The sequence below is a fragment of the Macaca mulatta genome, chromosome 15 (genome assembly GCF_049350105.2).
Source record: "Macaca mulatta isolate MMU2019108-1 chromosome 15, T2T-MMU8v2.0, whole genome shotgun sequence".
NCBI classification, from domain to species: domain Eukaryota; kingdom Metazoa; phylum Chordata; class Mammalia; order Primates; family Cercopithecidae; genus Macaca; species Macaca mulatta.
Genome location: NC_133420.1, coordinates 103,928,625 through 103,949,355, shown reverse-complemented (window position 1 = coordinate 103,949,355; position 20,731 = coordinate 103,928,625). Strand labels below are relative to the sequence as shown.

Genomic DNA, 20,731 nt, shown 5'->3' with positions numbered 1-20,731 from the left:
TGAATTCTAGTCGTCCTTTACCAGTGTGCCCAATAATGCCTGTGCGCTCAGGGGTGAGTCCTAGAGCTGGACTGGGTTCCTGAGTATTTCATAACAACCCAGCTGCCCCATCAAGATGCATTCCTATAAACAGCAGTTCTTATGCAAATTCATTTCAGAGAGGGTGTAGCTAACCTTTTGAGTCGGGATTGAGATAGTCTTTTGATTCTGTAAGTACTTTAAGGCTTGGCTGAGTGCAAACAGCGCGCACATTTGAGGAGAATGATTATTAGGCAATTTTTTTTAACACTGCTTCCACAAAATTCTCCGTATCAATTACTGAATACCCACTGGGTTTTCTTCTCAATCACCTGGGAGGAACCATCTGTCATCCTGTCCTGAAGGGAGTTCCTCCTAGGTCTGGTCAGATCTTTGTATGGTAATTAAGATTTAAATCCCCTGTTAGGAAATCTGCTGGGTTAAGGATTTTTTGATAGGAAAAATCCCGGTTGTCCGGTTGTCCGGTTGTCCGGTTGCCCGTGGCCTCAGTGTTCTCAGGCTATGCCCTTGTTTACACTGATAACAAGGTAATATCGGAGTGTTATAGGGTCATGGAGAAGACCTTCAATAATTAATTACAGGTTTTTAATTAACCTGACTTTTAAAGGAATAGGGCACAATTTTTACTATTTCTATCTTTCTTTTTCTCCTTGACTCCCTCTTTGTTTCTCTCTCATCTCTCTCTCTCTTTCTCCGTGTCTCCCTCACTCCCTCAGTCTCTCCTTTTCCCTCCGTCTCTCTCTCTCTCTGTCTCCCTCCATCTCTCTCACTCCCTCCATCTCTCTCTCTCCCTCCATCACTCTCTCTCTCCCTCCGTCTTTCTCTCTCAGCCATTACAAACTTGGGGCCCTGGCAAGGGTGGTGGGGAACGGGTCCTACATAACTGCCCATGTTGACAGCTGTATACCTAAATCGGGAGGGACACCAGGGATAAGACTCCCTGGGTTTATAGCCTAGATGCCTAAGGATGCGGCCTTGAGCTTCCTTAGATCCCTTTCGAGGTACAACTTGCTAGAGGAAATGAAAGTCTGAACCATTAGTACCTAGGAGGCAGGGATCAGAGGAAGTAGATTCAGAGGTAAGGAGAATCTGGGGGCTATGCTTTCAAGAAAATCGTGGTCGGGACCCAGGAGGTATGGGTCAGAAGGGAAGGTAGGGGCACATGCATGGGCAACTGTTGAGTAGAGACTTCTGGCTGTGCCATGATCTCAACTGGCTACTGCCAGGAGTTCGGGACAACAGCTTTCTGCCTAGTCAGCCCTCAGCTTCCCCAAGAAAACTGAAAGTGGAAGCTGGCTCCAGGCAGACCAACGTCCTCCAATATTACGCATCGCTTTGGAGGTCCCTTCGTGGTCACCAAAATGTTACCGGGGGTCCTTGCTCCCAGAGCTCCCAAGATGGTGGTGGGCCACTTTCAAGATGGCGGTGGGCCACTTCAAGATGGCAGCAAGCCTTGTTTTCTCTCACCTGGGGTTCTTGGCCTCACAGATTCCAAGCAATGGAATCTTGGGCCATGCAGTGAGTGTTATAGCTCTATTAGAAGCCGTGGGTCACAGAAGAGAACCATGGAACCCAGTGACTAGTGTTCAGCTTGATTAGGATGAACCCAGGCACTTAGCCATGCAGGAACAATGGCAAGCCTTTAGCCCAATCGGGAGTGGGCGCTGGATCAGGAGCACAGCAGACACCCTGCTGGATCTGGAGGGATGGAAGTCAGAGGCAGGTCTGCAATGGCAACAAACAGCAGTGGTGGACGGCGAGCGAAAGCTCAGTTGGAGCCATAACAAAACACGGACCAGAAGAGTGCAGTTGCAAGATTTTATAGAGTGAAATGGAGTGAAAACATTCCCCTATATAACGGGAGGTTGCCATTGCTGGCTCGAATGCCTGGGTTTATATCCTGATCCTTGTCCCTCCTGCTGTGCTCTCAGGCAATAGATGATTGGCTATTTCTTTACCTCCTGTGTTTGCCTAATTAGCATTTTAGTGAGCTCTCTGATTGGTCGGGTGTGGGTTAAGTTGCAAGCTCGTGTTTAAAGGTGGATGTGGTCACCTTCCCATCTAGGCTTAGGGATTCTTAGTCAGCCTAGGAAATTCCAGCTAGTCCTGTCTCTCAGTGGGTTCCTGTAATCTCAGCTACTCGGCAGGCTGAGGCAGGAGAATTGCTTGAACCCGGGGGTCAGAGGCTGCAGTGAGCCGAGATAGTGCCCTTGCACTCCAGCCTGGGCAACAAAGAGTGAAGCTCCATTGAAAAAATAACAATAAATTCTTTCTTATTATGAAAGTAAGATATCCCAGCACTTTGGGAGGCTGAAGCGGGCAGATCACAAGGTCAAGAGATTGAGACCATCCTGGCCAACATGGTGAAACCCCGTCTCTACTAAAAATACAAAAATTAGCTGGGCATGGTGGCGCATGCCTGTAATTTCAGCTACTTGGGAGGCTGAGGTAGGAGAATCACCTGAACCCAGGAGGGTTTAAGTAAGCCAAGTTGCAGTGAGCCGAGATGGCACCTCTGCCCTCCAGCTGGGTGACAAGAGCAAAACTCCGACTCAAAAGAAAAAAAGAAAAAAGAAAAGAAAAGAAATGAAGATAGCATAATATTAAATAAACTTTTTATTCTCCTCCTGGGTGAGAAATCTAAAAAACTTCAGAATTTTTATCTGAACACGTAAGTGTTTCTAAGTCTAATTTGAAATGATTTTTTTGTTCTTTAGTTGCCCAGGGGTTACCAAGCTTTAAATTTCTGTAATGTGAAGAGATAATTTTTTTTTTATTTTACTTAATTTAATTTAATTTAATTTATTTATTTATTTGCTGCAGGAAAAGACTACTGGGAAATTAAAGTCAGCAACAGCCAAGGATAATATTATTCATGACAATGTGTTTCAGTTACTTGTAGCAAGCACACGTTCCTGCCAGTCTCCTGCCCAGTCTTTTCCATTACTTTAGCCCCAGTAAATGAGATCACAAAAGTAAGATCACAAATCTCAATGTACTGGGCCATGAAGACAGACTTTTTCCAAGATAGTGACAGACCTGAGGGGGGCCCTTTTGGATTTAGGAGAGGCCCTGTGTTCAGATTTCAGTAGGATGAGAACAAGTAAGACCGAAGTCTTAAGCCACAGGAGTACAGAGTTCAACCACAGGGGTTAACAATTTGAGAAGTAGAAACAAAATAGAATGATGACAAATGTCACTGGCTTTCAGCTTCAGATTTTCTCTTTATACCAAAGAGTTCACCAAAGCATGAATTCTCCATTCTGCTTCTCACTGTCTCTGGGGAAAAGTCCACAAACAAAGGTCCTTTATAATATTACTCAACCTTTGTCTATGGCCTCTTTCCCAGACCACCCCCATCAACTTAAGAGTTTCAACTTCGTCATGCCCAGTGTCCCTCTCCAACCATTGCTTGCTAGTCACCGCCTCTGTGCATGTCCACAGTGTAGTCCTCAGGACCTAGTTCAAGTCACCATCTATAGTAAGAGCATAGATTTGCAATGTTTGTACTTAACCTTCTTTGAGATTCTGTTCCTTTTCATGTAAAATGAGGAGATAGAAAATTCTTGAGGAGTTAAATATATAGAGCTCTTCAATTGTGCCAGGCATATCCTAAAACTTCAGTCATGCTAGGGTTTTATATTTCTTTAAAGCCTTCTCTAACCTTCTCAAGCAGTCTTACTCTCTTCTGTGTGGTTATAGGACATTGTATTTGCCTGTATTAAAACCTTTGTATTATACAGCTATAGGTTAATTTGTCTGAGACAATATGCTTCTTGTAGAGATCAACACTACATCTCTCATTTATATCCTTGGTTTCTGGATATAGCATATCCTATAGGTATGCTATACTGTATCCGATAGATATACTGTACTATAGATATAGTATATTCTACAAATCTATGAAATATTTTTCTTTTTCATCAAACGTCGAATTTCCATATATTCCACATTCCTCACCTTAGGAATTTAGTACTAACCTGACTATTGACTATGGCAGACATTCTCAAAATTTAGCCTGCATCAGAATGTCCAGGAAGGCTTGTTAAAACACAGATAGCTGAGTCCCACCTGTCCCCAGATTTCATTGCAATAATCTTAGAATGGGACCTGAAAATGTTCATTTCTTATCAATTCTTTGGTAATGCTGATGTTGTTGGTTGGGAGGGAGGTGGGGGAATGCATTTTGAACCACTGAACTAAAGTGTTAAGCGGTTAAGTTGTATCTCCTCTCAAGCGTTAGCATTTAACAGGGGTCATGGAGTTTTGACACCTAAGAAAGTTAGTGATTGGAAACTGTACTGTGGTGATCACTCTGCACCTCTCTGAAATGCTACCAAACCAAAATTGGGCAGAGAAATACTGACCATCCCTGGCAAGGTCTATAGGAGCCCCAGAAGCCTGTGCCCTTAATATAAGCCATTCACAGAAATAAGAGAGAACTTTATTCTTCACCTTTCAAAGAAGAATGAGCGCCTTTTATCAGAGACTTAAAGAAATCCACACACCACCACCTCAAATGTTCCTCTAGTTGCTTGAGTGGCTCTAGCAGGCCTGGGAAGGTGAGAAAAACAATAAAGGGCAAGGACAGAGTGAACCCTTAAGATCTATGTACTTTCTTTCTGTTCAAGAGGGAGGCCAGATCTGTTTGCAGTTTGCAACTAACAAACCGAAAAATATTCTTGATGTTTTAGTTCTGGAGCCTTGAACATTGACCTTTGCCACTGGCATTAGTTTTATTAGGAAAACAAATCTCCATGCCTAAAGTTCCAGTTGAAACCTTGTCAGGCAGTCTGAGGACTTTTCTTAGTGAAGTTATGGGATTTACCTCCTTCCTAAAGCACAGTAAGGGAAAGCTGATGATCATACTGGAAGCCTTAGAAATGTTTGCCACTGATTTGCTCTGTGCTTCTTGACAATTACCCAATTACTTCTTGACTGCTCACCCAAGAGATCAAGAATGCTTATTAACATCTACCCAAGCTTCAAATCAGGTCACAATGCCAATTGAGTTGGCTGGTCATCTGATCACTGAAACTAAAATGTTTATGGTATAAACTGTTCATGGTAAACCACTGTTTGAACATCTAGCACTCTTATATTCTTTTTTAGAATTAGTTTAAAACTTATTTTTAAATAATTATTGCTGTTCTCACAATTTTGCCGACAAATGTATAGTAAACTCTGACATTGCTTAGTGAAAGGTACAAATCTAGTAAATTACATAGTCACAGTAAACCTAATATTCTGTATCTGACTCTTTAGATAATGAGCCAAGAGGTTTTAGGGATTTAATTTATAAGTAGAATGGGGCTAATAATGGGCTATATACCGCCTTTCAATGGTACTATAAAGAAAAGAGGAAGGGCAAGAACAAATGGAGGTTACAAAGCAAAGTACAGATGTGGGTGGGAACTGTTTTCTTTTCACTTCAGTGGTTCTTTTAGGCTATATTGACTAATCCTGAAAACTGCTTTTAATACTAAGGCATGACCTAACAAATAATTGGTGGGGATAAAAGTAAATGTCCATTAAAGTAAGTGCCTATGACAGGTGTAAAAGTAAAACTGGTCTGATAACTATTTTCTCCATCTCTGAATGAATTTAATATGGAAATGTACCATCTGAGAGTGATCGAAGAGTTCAGTCCTTCCTTAACTATGCTTTAGGAGACATTTGATATCTCATCATCATTTGAAGTGTCTTTTTACATTCAGCTTGTGGCCCTTACTTCAAAAAAGGAGCATTTTCAGTGCTATAAGCAAAAGTGTTATTGATGGTGGCAAATCTGAGTTAATGCACCAAATTGTTTTCTGTTTAATTAAAGAATTATATCCCTGAAAATTCCAGCTCTGAAATTACAAAAAAAAAAAAATGCTAGTCCTGAAATTAAGAAAACAATAACTCTTATGTCTAATAGTTTTTGAATAATGTATAAGTTTGGTTATATCATGGAATCTATTAGAATATTATTTATTATTTATTATGTAAATGCCAATGTAGTTAAATTTATGTAAGGCATATATATATATATATATATATATATATATATATATATATATATATATAAAATCAGTACAACATGATGAGTTTATAAAACAGCTAACCAAATTATTGAAAATTTATTTACTGCCTATTGTAGACCCAGAATTATAAGAAATATTATAGCTTATAAAACAAATAGCAGTATATAATTATTGCAAAGGAGGTCATTATTAGGGCAGCCTTGCAGAGATATAAGAACTAGATTTTGTAGTCAGATGTGGGATCAAAGTTTGATTCTACTGTCTGCTAGATTTCATATCCATGAGCCATAGTCTACTCATTTATAAACCAAGGTCCATGATACTTAATAATAAGAGTAACTATAAGGCTTTAAAGAACTTTCCTTAGTGTCTGGAGCTTAGTAGGCTCTTAGCTAGTAGCCATCATCAAGCTGGATTAGTCTGGCAAGGGTTTTAGGTAGATTGATATTTGAGCTGGGTCTTAAAGTATATATAGGATTTTGAAAGTAAGGGAGTATACTGGGAGAATATTCTAGGCAAGGAGAACTACAGACACAAAGGTAAGAAGGAGTTGGGTCAGACAGAGTACAAAAAATGTATACACTAAGTTTGGATAGGTGAGATGTGCTCTGAAAATCCTGGGCCTTGAAAACCAGGTAGAGGACTTTGACTTGGAGACTGTAGACAAAAGGGAACAGTTGTAAACATTTGAAAGACAAAGTGATAAGATAAAATTATTTGCAGAAGATTAGCCTGGTGATAGTAGCCAAGATAGTTTGAGGAGAGAAGAGAGTGAATTTGAGAAAATATTGATGATATGAAATAATAGGGCCTAAAATTGTTCAGGGCAGTGAAAACTGAAAGGAAGGATTAAAATACATTAGAACTTGCTGGACGCGGCGATCCCTGCATGCCTGTAATCCCACCACGTTGGAAGGCAGAGGCAGCCAGGTTGCTTGAACCCAGGAATTTGAGAACAGCTTTGACAACATGGCAAAGCCCCATCTCTACAAAAAAATTAGGCACACAGTGGCTCATACCTGTAATCATAGCACTTTGGAAGATCAAGGTGAGAGGATCACTTGAGCCCAGGGGTCCGAGACCAGCCTGGGCAACATAGCAAGACCTCGTCTCTACTAAAAATAAACAATTAGCTGGGCATGGTGATGCACTCCTGTAGTCCCAGCTACTCCGGAGGCTGAGGTGGGAGGATCACCTGAGGCTCATGAGGAGGTCTAGGCTTTGGTGAGTCATGTTTGTGCCACTGCACACTAGCCTAGGCAACAGAGTGAATCTCTCTCTATTGAGAGGGAGAGAAATTGCTGAAAGTTATATTAAAATTTAAAATTTTGACTACTAGGACTACAGTAACAATTGCCACCATTGAATAATACATAATGTTCTAACATAGAAAATGCTGAAGTGTTATCTTATTAATCTTCATTACAGCCCTGTGAGGTAACATACCCCAATTTCTTTTTTTCTTTTTTTTTTCTTTTTCTTTTTTTTTTTTTTGAGATGAGGATATTACTCTATTACCCAGGCTGGAGTGCAGTGGTGCAATCTCAGCTCACTGCAACCTCCACCTCTTAGGTTCAAGCGATCCTCCCACTTCAGCCTCCTGGGTAGCTAGGACTACAGGCACATGCCACCACACCCAGCAACATACCTTGATTTTAAAGAAAAGAAAGCTGAACCTTAGAGAAGTCATGCCACAACATATTTCATGGGTTATAATAATGTTTTGGGGTAGTGATTTGATTGTATGTCTCTCCCATTTGATTGAATATTCCAAAAGAACAATCTTCTTACTTCACTCGGCTGTCTTTGGCAGAGGGACGATGAGAATGCTGCAGAGTAGAATATTTATCAAATCTTTAGCTAGATGGATGGATGGTTAGATGCCTCAAGGTTTACATAGCTAATGAAGAGGAATCAGAACTCAAATCTGGATTGTTTTCATATCAAACTGTATATTAACTAACGTTACTCTATTTCTACATCTGCAAGATTACATATAAGATGTGAGGAAAGTGGGGGCATGATCCAAAGGACATAATCACAAGAACATCTTTATTTATAGCAGCATTCTTTAGGGATGTACTTTCCATATGGGAGAGTCACTTATCTTGAAACCAGTTCTCCATATCCCTTTGGGAGGCCAAGATGCCTATGATAGCCCATATTTGGCTAAGACCAATAGCAGGACACTGAACAGAGAGATCCAAATGAAAGCTGTGTCATACAGATCTGTTTAAACACAGAGCAGCATGTATTTTATAAGCTCTGGTATCCACAGATCATGCTGACAATCTCAGATTTTTGTGGTTTGCTTTTTCTTTTTTCAAACAGTGCTCTGTAAATTTAGGAAAAAGTTAGAACGTGTAGCATGAAACAATGTCTAAATATAAGCAATCAGTGTGATTAACTGAATGCCCCAAATATGCACTGTATACGTATTTCTCAGGAAAGGCAGGCAATAAATACATATATTTTGTATATATCATCATTCTCTGAAAAGTTAGACAGTGAGATATACCAGTGTGTGATGTATTACACTGAAAGAATCTTTGCTTGTAGTCAGTAAATATTATTACTTAATCAGACCAGATTATGCTTCTAAAATATCTCCCTTGTCCCAGATCATCTTATTTTGGTGATAAATATTAGAAAAATCGTGGGTTTTTTTGTATTTTAATTCACAGACTTGTAAGTGTGGGTCTTCTTGATTGAATACAGCCTAAGGAGGAGGATGTTAATTTGAGGTTCTTTTGAGGGGAGGATATCATCCTTAGATGAGATTTAGCTTAATTGTGTACAACTTTTAAAAAAAAAATTTAGGGTCATTACTTTCTATCTCCCCAAATTCTTAAAGGGAATCATGTCTCCTGCAAAATATTGCAACCTACTGGCCTGTGATGTAGCCACGATTTGTGGAGCTATACAATTCCATGCAGTGGCCAGTCCTATGTACAAAAAAATGCTGGAATGATATATGCCTTTATGGTGTTTGCAGTAGTGGCAGGTATGTTTTGTAAGAGCTCAGAAGAGGTCTGAACAGAGATCTGCAGGGGAATGGAGTGGTCAGGGCAATATCTGTAACTGAGGTGGATTGCAAAAGAACCAGAGAATATACCTGGTGTAGAAAAACACAACAGAGAAAGAAGAAATTGAGTGAAGGCACTATGAGAGTGAAGGCAAGGAGTCTAGACTGAGTGTGGAGTCACTTTACTCTGTGACTTTTGCTTGAATTAATGTAGGTTTAAGCCGTGCATCTTTAATAAGAAACTGACTTCTTTATCGGATTAGGGATTTAAAAGGATCTCTTTGTACCCAGTTGGGAAATGAGAGGTTGTCACATGCACATCCTACTCTATTAGTTCCACTATCTCTATGCCCTTTTCCCTCTGCACAAGAGGAATGAGCACATGTTTGTAAGGTTTACTCTTCAACAGCAAAGAAAAGTTCTTATTCACCCTTCAATAGGCTCTTCATGGAAGTGGACAAGCTGTTGAGTCACCAGAGACCAAGGAAGATACTCACTATTTTGGATCTTGAGCTTGACCTGGAGCTCCTGTAACCCAGTCACTAAGAAAGTATAACACGTGGTGAACAGCAAAGATTCTACAGTCAGATGGGCTCCGTTTAAAACTCAGTTCAGCCACTTTCAGTTATTGACCTTGGGCAAAGCTCCCCTCTCTCTTTGCTTTAGTTTATTCATCTGTAAAACAGGGAACATATTTGTGCCATAAAAGTATTGAGAATTAAATGAGCTAATAGGTATAAAGTCATCAGAACATTACTTGAAACAGGGCAAGCACTCAGATGAGAGCAACTATTAAAACCATAAAACATTTATACTCTAGGAAATCCAGCATGTGGTGAGTGTGTGGAGATCATCATGGTAAAGATTATTCAGCAGGAGTAATTCCAACATACGGTAGTTGAATGTGTACAGTGTGCTAGACTTTGGGATAATGGAGACACAGTGTCTGCTTACGAGGCACTACATTCTATTTTTCAGGGTTATTGGCATTAAATTTGCTTTCCTAATATGTTTAGCTTACTGAATTGAATTCCCTTTGACTTACAGGCAGATGTTGACAAGGCAGTGAAGGCTGCAAGACAGGCTTTCCAGATTGGATCTCCATGGCGTACTATGGATGCTTCTGAGAGGGGACGACTATTATACAAGTTGGCTGATTTAATCGAAAGAGATCGTCTGCTCCTGGCGGTGAGTATTATCCAAGCTGGATGGGTAGCTAGAGCTCTCAAAAGCATTCAGTGTTTGAAATGGCAGGTTGTTTTGGTTTTAGTGATCCCTATATGCTCTCTACAAACAAAATGAAAACATTTGTTGTCCCAATGTATAGCCCCCTTAACATTGAACTTATTCTCAAATACTAATCTACACTTCAATTCTGGATGATGTTAATTTCTGTTCCCATAATAGATTCTACGGTCTAAACTTTGGCAAACCCAGGTTAAACCAAATTTTAAAATTTTCTTTACCTTAAAACTTCTCAGAGGCTTTAATAAGATCACATGAAGTTTGAGTCTCCTAGAATGACATATTAGGTTTATTCAAGCATTTGACCACTGAACTCTTTTGATGGAAAAGCTCAAGTTTGTTAAGGGTGCCCAAAATATTTCTCTAAAATAAATCTTAATTCTCATTAGTCTAGCCTACTGAGATATTTAATAAATGGTTACAATTTTTCTTCCTGAAATGTGTCTGTTCACAAGGGTCATAATTAAATGATGTTCTTTTTACAGGTGAAAAAGGCAAAGAATTTAAAAAATCCAATTATTAATGTGGTTTAGCAAAATTATGTTTTTATGAATACTATTTTTGTTTGTTTATATTTTAGCAGTTAGATGAGTCAGAGCATAATATAGTTGGGGGAGGGTATTTCCTTGTTTTTTTCATCTCAATTTGGCATTATGATGAAGCCAATTTAACATAAACAAATACCAAGATCAGGTTTCAGAGCAAATTTCATCTTTAGAATCTGAAAGTGTCTGTAACAAAGAAGTCTACATTTTAAAAAAATCAACATTAGCATGTATGGTTAATAGCAAGTATGGTTAATCAAAGAACCACTTATTACTCAAATATTCAACATAATTTGAAATACGCAAAAATTCAGAATGAGCAACTATGTGCAATAAAACTATAGTAATAAAAATGGCCTGTAGGAAGAAAGCAGAAAATGCTAAAACTTGGTTTTTCGCAATTAATCTGATTTGCTGACTGCCTGTCAGCATAAGATCCTATGGGGGGAAAAGTACAGGCATACAAAAGTCATGTTTGGTTAAATTTTGACATGGTAGAGAGTGTAGTACAGAAGCAAATAGCTTTAACAGTTCATCACCTGTGCATTTCTGCCTGGTAACCACCCCAGCAGAATATTAGATCTCAAAGAGCTTAAGGTCCTCCTTAAGAGGAGAAGCCAAAGGGGAGATAGGTCATCTTATAATGGTTAGGGCACATGACTAGAAAATGTTGAACTTTACCTGACCATTCAAATGGCAATTATGACAATAATGGCAACACTGGTAGTTTCCTAATTAAAATTCTGCTAAAGGAAATTCATGGATGAAAAGTCCACGAGTTACTTAAGTTTGTGTGGGTAGACTGTGTATATCCAGATGGAATGCATAAATTAAAAATGAATACTGAGACATCATTAATAGTGAGGGACACTAAATTGTCACCCACAGTTGATTACAAAATAAGAGAAATCTTGTTGGAATTCTGATATGAGTTAGAAAACTAGGTTTCATTCTCACATGCTATGTATATATCAAATTGTGACCAATTCCTAGAAAGTTGGTTAGCAGGAGAACATTCAAAATGAGACAGAAAGAGCACTAGGGTTTAGAAATCAGAATCTCGCTACCCTTTGTGCCCAGATCTTGCTATTTAACCTCAAGGAAGTCATTTTAACTCTTAAAAAGTGGAGGTTAGACAAGATGTCAAGATTTCTTCTATTTCAAAAATTCTCTAGCACATGATTACTCAAAATATTTACTACATATTTTTAATCTAAAACTTTTATAGAATTTTAGGTTTGGTGTTTGATGTGTTTTTCAGACAATGGAGTCAATGAATGGTGGAAAACTCTATTCCAATGCATATCTGAATGATTTAGCAGGCTGCATCAAAACATTGCGCTACTGTGCAGGTTGGGCTGACAAGATCCAGGGCCGTACAATACCAATTGGTAAGTATCTTTGAGAAACCACTAATGGTAAGGATAGGAGTGAGGAGTTTACTATAGAGCTGAATAATTTCAAGCTCTCCCTTTTAAAGATGTCAACCAAATAAGGCAAAATTATTTTCCTCTTGACTTTGAGACAACACAGTTTTCGACTTAGACGTTCTATTAAAATTCGTAAAATGTATTTTAAACTTGTTTCAGCATAATCATGAAGATAACATTATAGATATTTTAGAAAATGTTAAAGTAAGAACATTCCTATGGCCATAATTACTGATCTGAGGCATGCCTCTCTAAGGTCCCAAACTTTTTAAAACTGGCCTCTGAAATTATTTGGGTTTTATTCCAATACTGACGTTTATATCCTTTCTGTAATGTAATTATTTAAGCTTCTTTACATGTTCCATTATAAGTCAGTTATGGTCATCTGTGCCTGGTCAAACTCAGTATAGTTAGACCAGACTATTCAAACAAGCCAGTTCACACTGACTCATTTCAAATATCTTCAAAGCAAGATGGGACTGTGTTTGCAGCCTGAGTTAAGGGTTTGCGTGTGTGTGTGTGAGAATCTGTATGTATGTGTTATTTTAGTGGGGTATGCACATAATGTAGTAGAAATACTAAACATATTTCATGTGAAACATGAAAACACACACATTTAGGAAACAGTATAGGTAGAATTTAATTCACACAAACCTACGAACTTTAGGACTACAATACCCTCCAGGACTGGCCCTGATGTGCACTTCCAATCTAATTGGAGCATCCAGGAGGTCAGAAGTGATAGCAGAAAGTTGAGAGGAGAGTAAGACCTCGGTAGTACTAAGAAATGTGGCTACTTTAGAACTGTCTGATTTTACTCTGGGACAAAATGGGAGAAGTCACTTAAAACACAAATAGATCTTTATGAAGAGACTTTGTGCTGAAGCCAGGAAGCTTCTGTGGGAACTAGAACAGAAATGAATGTAAAGCATAATGTATCTCTCCGAACGACCACATTAACTTCAGGGCACATAAATCGGTCAAATTTAGACTGAAAATAAATGTCTTATACTCCCGTCATTTTCTTCATGTATTGAGAGAATTGGCTTTTATTGTTTGGTAGGCAAATAAAATACATTTTAGAATAAGTCAGAGGGAAAGGTTTATTACTTATAGGGAGATTTTCTTTTTAATTGTACTGTTTTTAATTTTACTATTTCTAAAAATTATATTACAGCCTTTAAAAAGAATTCTCTTATTAGTAGAACTCTGAGCTACCAGAAACAAACTTGAATGTGGTTCTTCTCTTAGCCAGAGACCTCCTACTTCCTTTCTTGTCCCTTTTTTATAAAACTTTGAGAATAAGGATAATTTTCAAATCAGGCCTCCTAGATGATGAAAGGTAGAATTAATTATCTTTCCGATTTTTTCCAGTTTTGCATCTTTGGTTTCACCTAACTCAATTTTATGGTTCCTATCATTTCAAATTACCATTTTAGGGCTTCACTTACCATTTTGTGAATAATTGGAGATATGGATGGTCTCGATCTCTTGACCTTGTGAGCTGCCTGCCTTGGCTTCCTAAAGTGCTGGAATTACAGGCATGAGTCACCACGCCCTGCCAGATATATGTTTTTAAAATTATTGTCTACACCTTTCTCTCACATCAGCCCCAAACCACCATTTTGTGAATGTCAAATACATTCACTTATATGTGATTATGTGTGTTTTGTTTTTCAGATGGAAACTTTTTTACATATACAAGACATGAACCTATTGGTGTCTGTGGCCAAATCATTCCTGTAAGTTTTTCTCCTATATAATTCTCAATTTTAAAAAGAAGAGTTCTTATTCAATCTACTGATGAAGCTTTCTCTAACACAGACGGATGCTTATGTATTTGTTAAATGTGGAGTAAATGTAAGATTTGTTGAACTTTTGGTCTCCCTGTGACTAAACTTCTTGGATATGAATATAGATAGAAAACCTATCTATATTCTGGCATATCTCTTGAGAAAGTTTTAATGCTACATCATCTACAAATGTTATGGTTGTTTTTTAAAAGTTGTATTATGTACTCTTTATAAGAGCCATGCTTTACATGTATATGGCAAGGTGCTCTCCGCTGCACATCTGCAGGACAGCATTTTAGTGAAAGGTAGTAGGGCCTACTATTCTCCAATGCACTTTCTCGTTGAGACATCTCATCATGGAGAACAGTAGCTACCAGAGTGTTCAACTCACGACAGACATTTTTTAATCAAAATCAAAAAAAGAATACCAGAGGCATTTGAAGCACTGCATGGAATATATTTTAGCTTTAGATAAGAGGTTCGGATACTCCACATTCCTCTTAGAGAAGGTAGCCTTTTTAAGAGAATTGTGAAGCTATTTTAAGCCCAACAAACAGGAGACTATCTAAATGATTTTATTTTAACTGACATGCTTTAAAAGGCCAAGCAAAAAAATGGTGGCGAAGTCCTTATGTGAAGAAATGGTCATGACTTATCTTTTGCTCCAATGAGACTGAAATATATTCATATCAATATTTTAACGGAATTGCTTATTAATTCAAAAATCCCAATAAATTGATAAAAACTATATAATTATGAACACTGATAATAGCTACTATGTACTACGTGTCTATGCTAGACCAGTTATTGCATTGAGCACCTGGCCCTCTTTCTTGATTAATCCTCAAGACAACCTTCTGAGGCAGAGAGGACTATTATCAGCACCCACAGATTATGAAATCGGATACAGAGAGAACATAACTTGTGTAAGTTCACATGGCTGGTCAGTGATTGAGCTGAGATTTGAACCCGTGTACTTGGCCTCTGGACCCTGGACATCTTTGTCTTAAGCAAGATATTTTTCCTGGAAATAAAAGCTACTGAATAATATTATTGGGTAAATAATTACAATAAATGACCTATGGAGAAGGAGAGTAATCATCCTTTTTAAACATTTTTAGATAACTTACAATGTGTTTCATAATAAGCCAAACCATGCAGTGATTTTTTTTTTTCCTGGTAGAAAAAGAACTCAACAGCACTTGATTAAATTTTGAGGTTCTCTCCTACTTCCTTCTCATATCTCATATCTGGTTTATTCAGAGCATTTTAGCATTTACTAGTTGCTTTTAGCAATGAAGTATAATATGCCAGATGATTTCACAAAACTACTGTAATTATTACATAACATCTACAGGGGGTGTATAATGTGGAAGTTGGATTAGCAAATATGCATTTTGCAATACAAAGAATCTATTGTTACATATTGCTTTCTAGTGGAATTTCCCGTTGGTTATGCTCATTTGGAAGATAGGGCCTGCACTGAGCTGTGGAAACACAGTGGTTGTCAAACCAGCAGAGCAAACTCCTCTCACTGCTCTCCACGTGGCATCTTTAATAAAAGAGGTAAGTTTCCCTAAATTAAAATAAGCACAAGAACTCAAGAGTCCTAACTTACAATAGGAAGACCTCATTTGGTGCTACTATAAAGTACATTATTTACAGATGGCTCCTGTCCAGTCGGGGGAATACATTTAGCATGACTGCTGGCTGCAATTTCTGGCAGTCACCCCGATTTCATCTCTGCCCAAATGCGGACAGAAAGCCAAACACAAAGGCTTGGTATCAGTCATCTTGGGATCACATTTTTGCTTCTTTGTCCAACTCTCATGAACATAAATTCATGTTGAAATTAATGTAGCATTCTTTCAAACGTTGAAACATTAAGTTGGTTTGTACCTGCCACTGATGGCCTAGTGTTTTCTGCAAAATTGTGTAAACTAATCTATGTAAGATTGAAAGGGCCTCTATGCCAACATGCTTGTTTGTAATACTAGGCCACATTATTTCAAAATACTTTTCAGTCTACTCATCAGTGGATATGTTTATATTCAGTTTTCTATTACGGTTTCCTCTGCATTTATCTTCCTGTTCAAAAACAGTAAAAGAGCACGTAAAACTTATTTTCATCAACTAACTAGATTATGTTAATATACTTGCAAACAATTCATTGTCCTTTTTTCTTCATCTTACCAAATCTTAAAAAACAAATGTTAGTCATTAGAAACTTAAAGTTACAAAACTGAACTTATCTTTTAAAAATATACTTATTCAAATTAAAAACAGGGAAAAGAGATGTCAGAATGAAACATTTTAATGCAAATAACAGGAAATTGTAATGTGCCAACTCAGTTCCCATGCCTTCTACCTGAATTATTTAATGAAGATTGAAATCAACTTGTGATGTTGAATCATGAATGGGATGACAGTACTTACTTAACAATTTACTGACTAAGTAATCCCAGTGGGAATTTGCAACTCAGCAGTTATGCCCTCAACAATCAACAACAGCTAGGAACTAAAAAATATGAGATGCCTTCAGCTTCTTATTTTTGTTGATGGGAATAATAAACATGTTACTTTCTTTCTACATAAGTAACTTACCAAACACTTTTTACATACAATCTTTTTGAGTTAGCATTATGCAATTTGAAACAGCCATCACTGGGGCAATGATTCATAGAGTATGGACTTACCCTGACAAGCAATTGTCCCTCAATAATGTAACCCTTGAAGTTATTTTTTATGTGTGCTTAGAAATGACATAATAAGACTAAAGAATAGAACCAGTTGGGTGAATTTTTTTTTCTAGAGCATCTCATAAGGTTGGCATTAAGAGACAATCTCAATCCCCTACTCTCCTCTTTTTTAAATTAAATTCTTATATTGTAACTTTTAAACTTTTTACCTTTTAGGCAGGGTTTCCTCCTGGAGTAGTGAATATTGTTCCTGGTTATGGGCCTACAGCAGGGGCAGCCATTTCTTCCCACATGGATATAGACAAAGTAGCCTTCACAGGATCGACAGAGGTAATATTATTTACTCAGGGCAAAAGTTAAGAATGCTTTTATTGCCAGCTATGAAGTATGCTTTATGTAACTATTTTTGAGCCAACAATTTTAAAACAAAAACTCTTTTTAATGACTTGTTATTTCTTTTAAACTTCAAATATATGCATAGAATATAAGCAGATGTAGTCTGAATGACGTGATACACCTATTTAAAATCAGAATGAGAGTAAACTGTTTTTAGTATGTTCATTACTTTTTCTGATGAGAAATATGGCTGCTGAGACCTTGTCATATTATTAGGAAGATTTATAATAGAAAATTAGGCCATAGTGATTTGTATGAATGAATATGATTTTATCCTGTAGATTATGAAAATTAAATAGTAGAGCCTCACCCTTTGCACCTCATTTGGGGGTGTCTTTCTCCTGTACATTCTGAAAGAGAGCCAGAAACTCCTAGCTTCCCTCGGTGGTACTTTAGCCTAGACTAACTTCTGCCTCTCTGGCTTGAACTTGACCATCCTAAAGGTGAAAGAAAAAGACCCCAACCACAAAGGAGAAGTGGCAGGCAGGAGGGAGGGCAGACTAGAAGGTGAAGTTTGGGGAAATAGATCCCCATTTATTCATGATGTTCTATCCTAAGCAAAAGAAAGCAGTCATGAAAAAAAAAATTCTTGAGTCATTCTATTATATTATGTGACTTTGTTAGGTTGTCAATGCAAAAAATAATGTGTGCTATTCATTGGTACACAGCGTAGACAGTGAAGAGTGAGCTTCACTCCATCTTAGAAAGCTGCTGACAACAAGAGACAAGGCAGGGTGTGATAAGGTACTAAGGTATGTACAAAGTGCTGTAAAAAGGTTCACAGGAAGGAATGATGATGTCCAAGTGGGTACTAGAACTAGCTCTGGGTTTTGAGGAACTGTTACTTTTTTAACTTCCTGGAAGTTGAGAAGCAAAAAAGACATTCCAGATAGTGTGGTGAGCATAATTTGATTATTTTATAATCTTAATTATTTACTCCAATATAAAGGCAAATTTACATGCAAACAGAAATGGTGGAAAATCAAACTTGATTTTTCTTGATCTTTTTAAAATGAAGTAAATAAATATATATATGTCTTCTTTGTTTTTCACAGACATAGAGTAGAAAAAGTTCACATTCTGCAAGTCCCTAATTAAGATAGGGAAAAGCAGACCCCACATTCAAGATTTATTGTAGACAAAACAAATGGGAATGTTCAAGACATGGCAATACATTTAAAACTGGTGACACCACAGGTTGAAATCATACCAGAGGAATAAAGGTGAAAAATCCTCAGCCTAGAATTCTAGATCCTCCCCAATAGGGAATCCATGTACCCATTGAGGTCTAGATCAAGCCTGTTCAACCCATGGCCAGGAATGGCTTTGAATGTGGCCCGACACATTTTTTTTTTTTTTTTTCATTCTCATCAGCTATCTTTACTGTTAGTGTATTTTGTGTGTGGCCCAAGACAATTCTTCTTCCAGTGTGGCCCAGGGAAGCCAAAAGATTGAACAACCCTGGTCTAGATCCTATGCCTACTCGTTCTCCAGGTCATCTGGACCAGGTGCTACTGTTTGCTGATCTCATCTTCAGCATCAGTTTGTTTTTGCTCATCCATGATCCCCTATAACATTGGGGGAGCACTTTACCTACCTTAAAAAAAAACCCTGGAGATTAAAAGTCTAGAAAATATCTTAGTTTAAATTCTGACTCTACCCCTCCTAGCAGTGTGTCTTTAAAAAGTTAAGTAGCCTTACTAAATTTGAGTTTCTTCATTTGTAAAATGGAGATGAGATCAACCTTACTGAGTTGTACAGAATAAAATTAAATGAGCTAATGAGTAAAACATTTATCACCCTACTGAGCACTCAGTACATGTCATATTTCCTCCTTCATCCTATACTTTTTAATTTCTCACACTAGTTTACACAGTGTGAGAAAAAAGCTTCCAGTCAAATATTTCTTTTTCTCCATCTCTGTCACTCTGCCCCATCTCTTCCCGATTATTCCATATATCTTTTCATTCCCCCCTGCTTTTAGTTCATACTTGGCCATAAGCTACTCTAAACTTGCTCCCACACGTTCCCTCTCTGGCTTTCTCCTTGCCTCTACAGTTCCAAGAGCAGAGCAGCCTAAATTTTAAAACACCCCATCTGAGTTCCCATTGTTCACCACATATAATAACAGTGCATGCTCATTGCCTTGTTACGTGTCTCTCTCTCTCTCTTGCTGATTATCCTTAAAGACAGTCTTATTCATGGTTATCTCCAGAAACCATCACAGTAAGAAATTCTAAATAAGTATTAAAGAATTAAATGTGAATAACACAATTTTAGGAGCCACACAGAAAAACCCATCTTCCTTCCAACTCCTGGAACTTAGTTCCACGCTCCCTGGAACTTCTTTCTGGATTTTCTTGTAACTTCACATTTGTTGCTTGGCAGATATTAAGGAACTTGATAAATGTCATGAAAGAGGCAAACAAGGCAAACAATAGACTGTATCCTTTGTGTTCATTGTAACAGTGACCCCCATTCTAACAACACTTTTGGCAAGGTAAGAATTTTTTTTTTTTTTTTTGAGATGGAGTCTTGCTCTGTTGCCCAGGCTGGAGTGCAGTGGCACGATCTCGGCTCACTGCAAGCTCTACCCCCCAGGTTCACGCCATTCTCCTGCCTCAGCCTCCTGAGTAGCTGGGACTACAGATGCCCACCACCACGCCCGGCTAATTTTTTGTACTTTCAGTAGAGACGGAGTTTCACCATGTTAGCCAGGATGGTCTCGATCTCCTGACCTCATGATCTGCCCACCTCAGCCTCCCAAAGTGCTGAGATTACAGGCGTGAGCCACTGCAATGTCCCATTATGTTCATATAAAATAGAACTCTACCCACATTGTGCAAGACGTAATAAGTTAGACCATTTTCATGAGCATTTGCTACTTCTGCTCCACATGGCAATGCCACAGTATCATGGAATACACTGTTTACCCATAGTCTTAATAGTTCTCATCTTTTCTTCATTGCATACTTCTTTGACAAAAATGATGAATGTAAGGGAATGAAATATAAGGGAATGAAATCATGAGATAAAAATTAATGTCTCCTTGTTTTGACTTTAGCTAGACTTTTGGGAAAACTCAAGCCTTTTATTTGCCATCTAAACTTGTGCCAAGCAAAAGCGTAGCCTTTCTTTCTCATTAATACTTCTAACCATTCTTTATGCTAGTTCTTTTGATGTCTGTTGCTTTTACAAAAATATCTCTGATTTTATTCCCTTCTCCAAGACAAAAGTTATCTACTTTAATGGAGTTTCTCCAGTAAACCTAAATTAAGCAAATAAAAAAATTCAGAAAGAATTTGGAGAAATTAAAGGGTGATAGGAAGTAAGTTTTTTATCTACAAAATTAAAAACTCTTTAACACCTTAAATGAAAATTCAGTTTCTGAAAGTGGTCATAAGAAGTGTATTATGGAATGGCATATAAGAGAAATTTCAGACAGGATTTCCCTAGTGCAAATCTCCTTTTAGTTTAGTTTTTATTAATCTACTTTTAGGGGTTTGATTTAGAAACATAAAATATTTAATTGA

General features: G+C 37.8%; 1 protein-coding gene across 4 annotated transcripts in view; it reads left to right on the top strand.

Annotated features, from left to right (window-relative positions):
- Positions 1-20,731, top strand: part of ALDH1A1 (aldehyde dehydrogenase 1 family member A1) — a 185,367-nt gene that overhangs the window by 146,133 nt on the left and 18,503 nt on the right. For all 4 annotated transcript variants that reach the window (XM_015117904.3, XM_015117905.3, XM_077966215.1 and 1 more), the window contains 5 exons: positions 10,138-10,278; positions 12,142-12,271; positions 13,991-14,052; positions 15,541-15,669; positions 17,019-17,132. In XM_015117904.3, coding sequence (XP_014973390.2) covers positions 10,204-10,278; positions 12,142-12,271; positions 13,991-14,052; positions 15,541-15,669; positions 17,019-17,132 — 510 coding nt within the window. In that variant the 5' untranslated portion in view covers positions 10,138-10,203. The remainder of the gene's footprint in view (positions 1-10,137; positions 10,279-12,141; positions 12,272-13,990; positions 14,053-15,540; positions 15,670-17,018; positions 17,133-20,731) is intronic.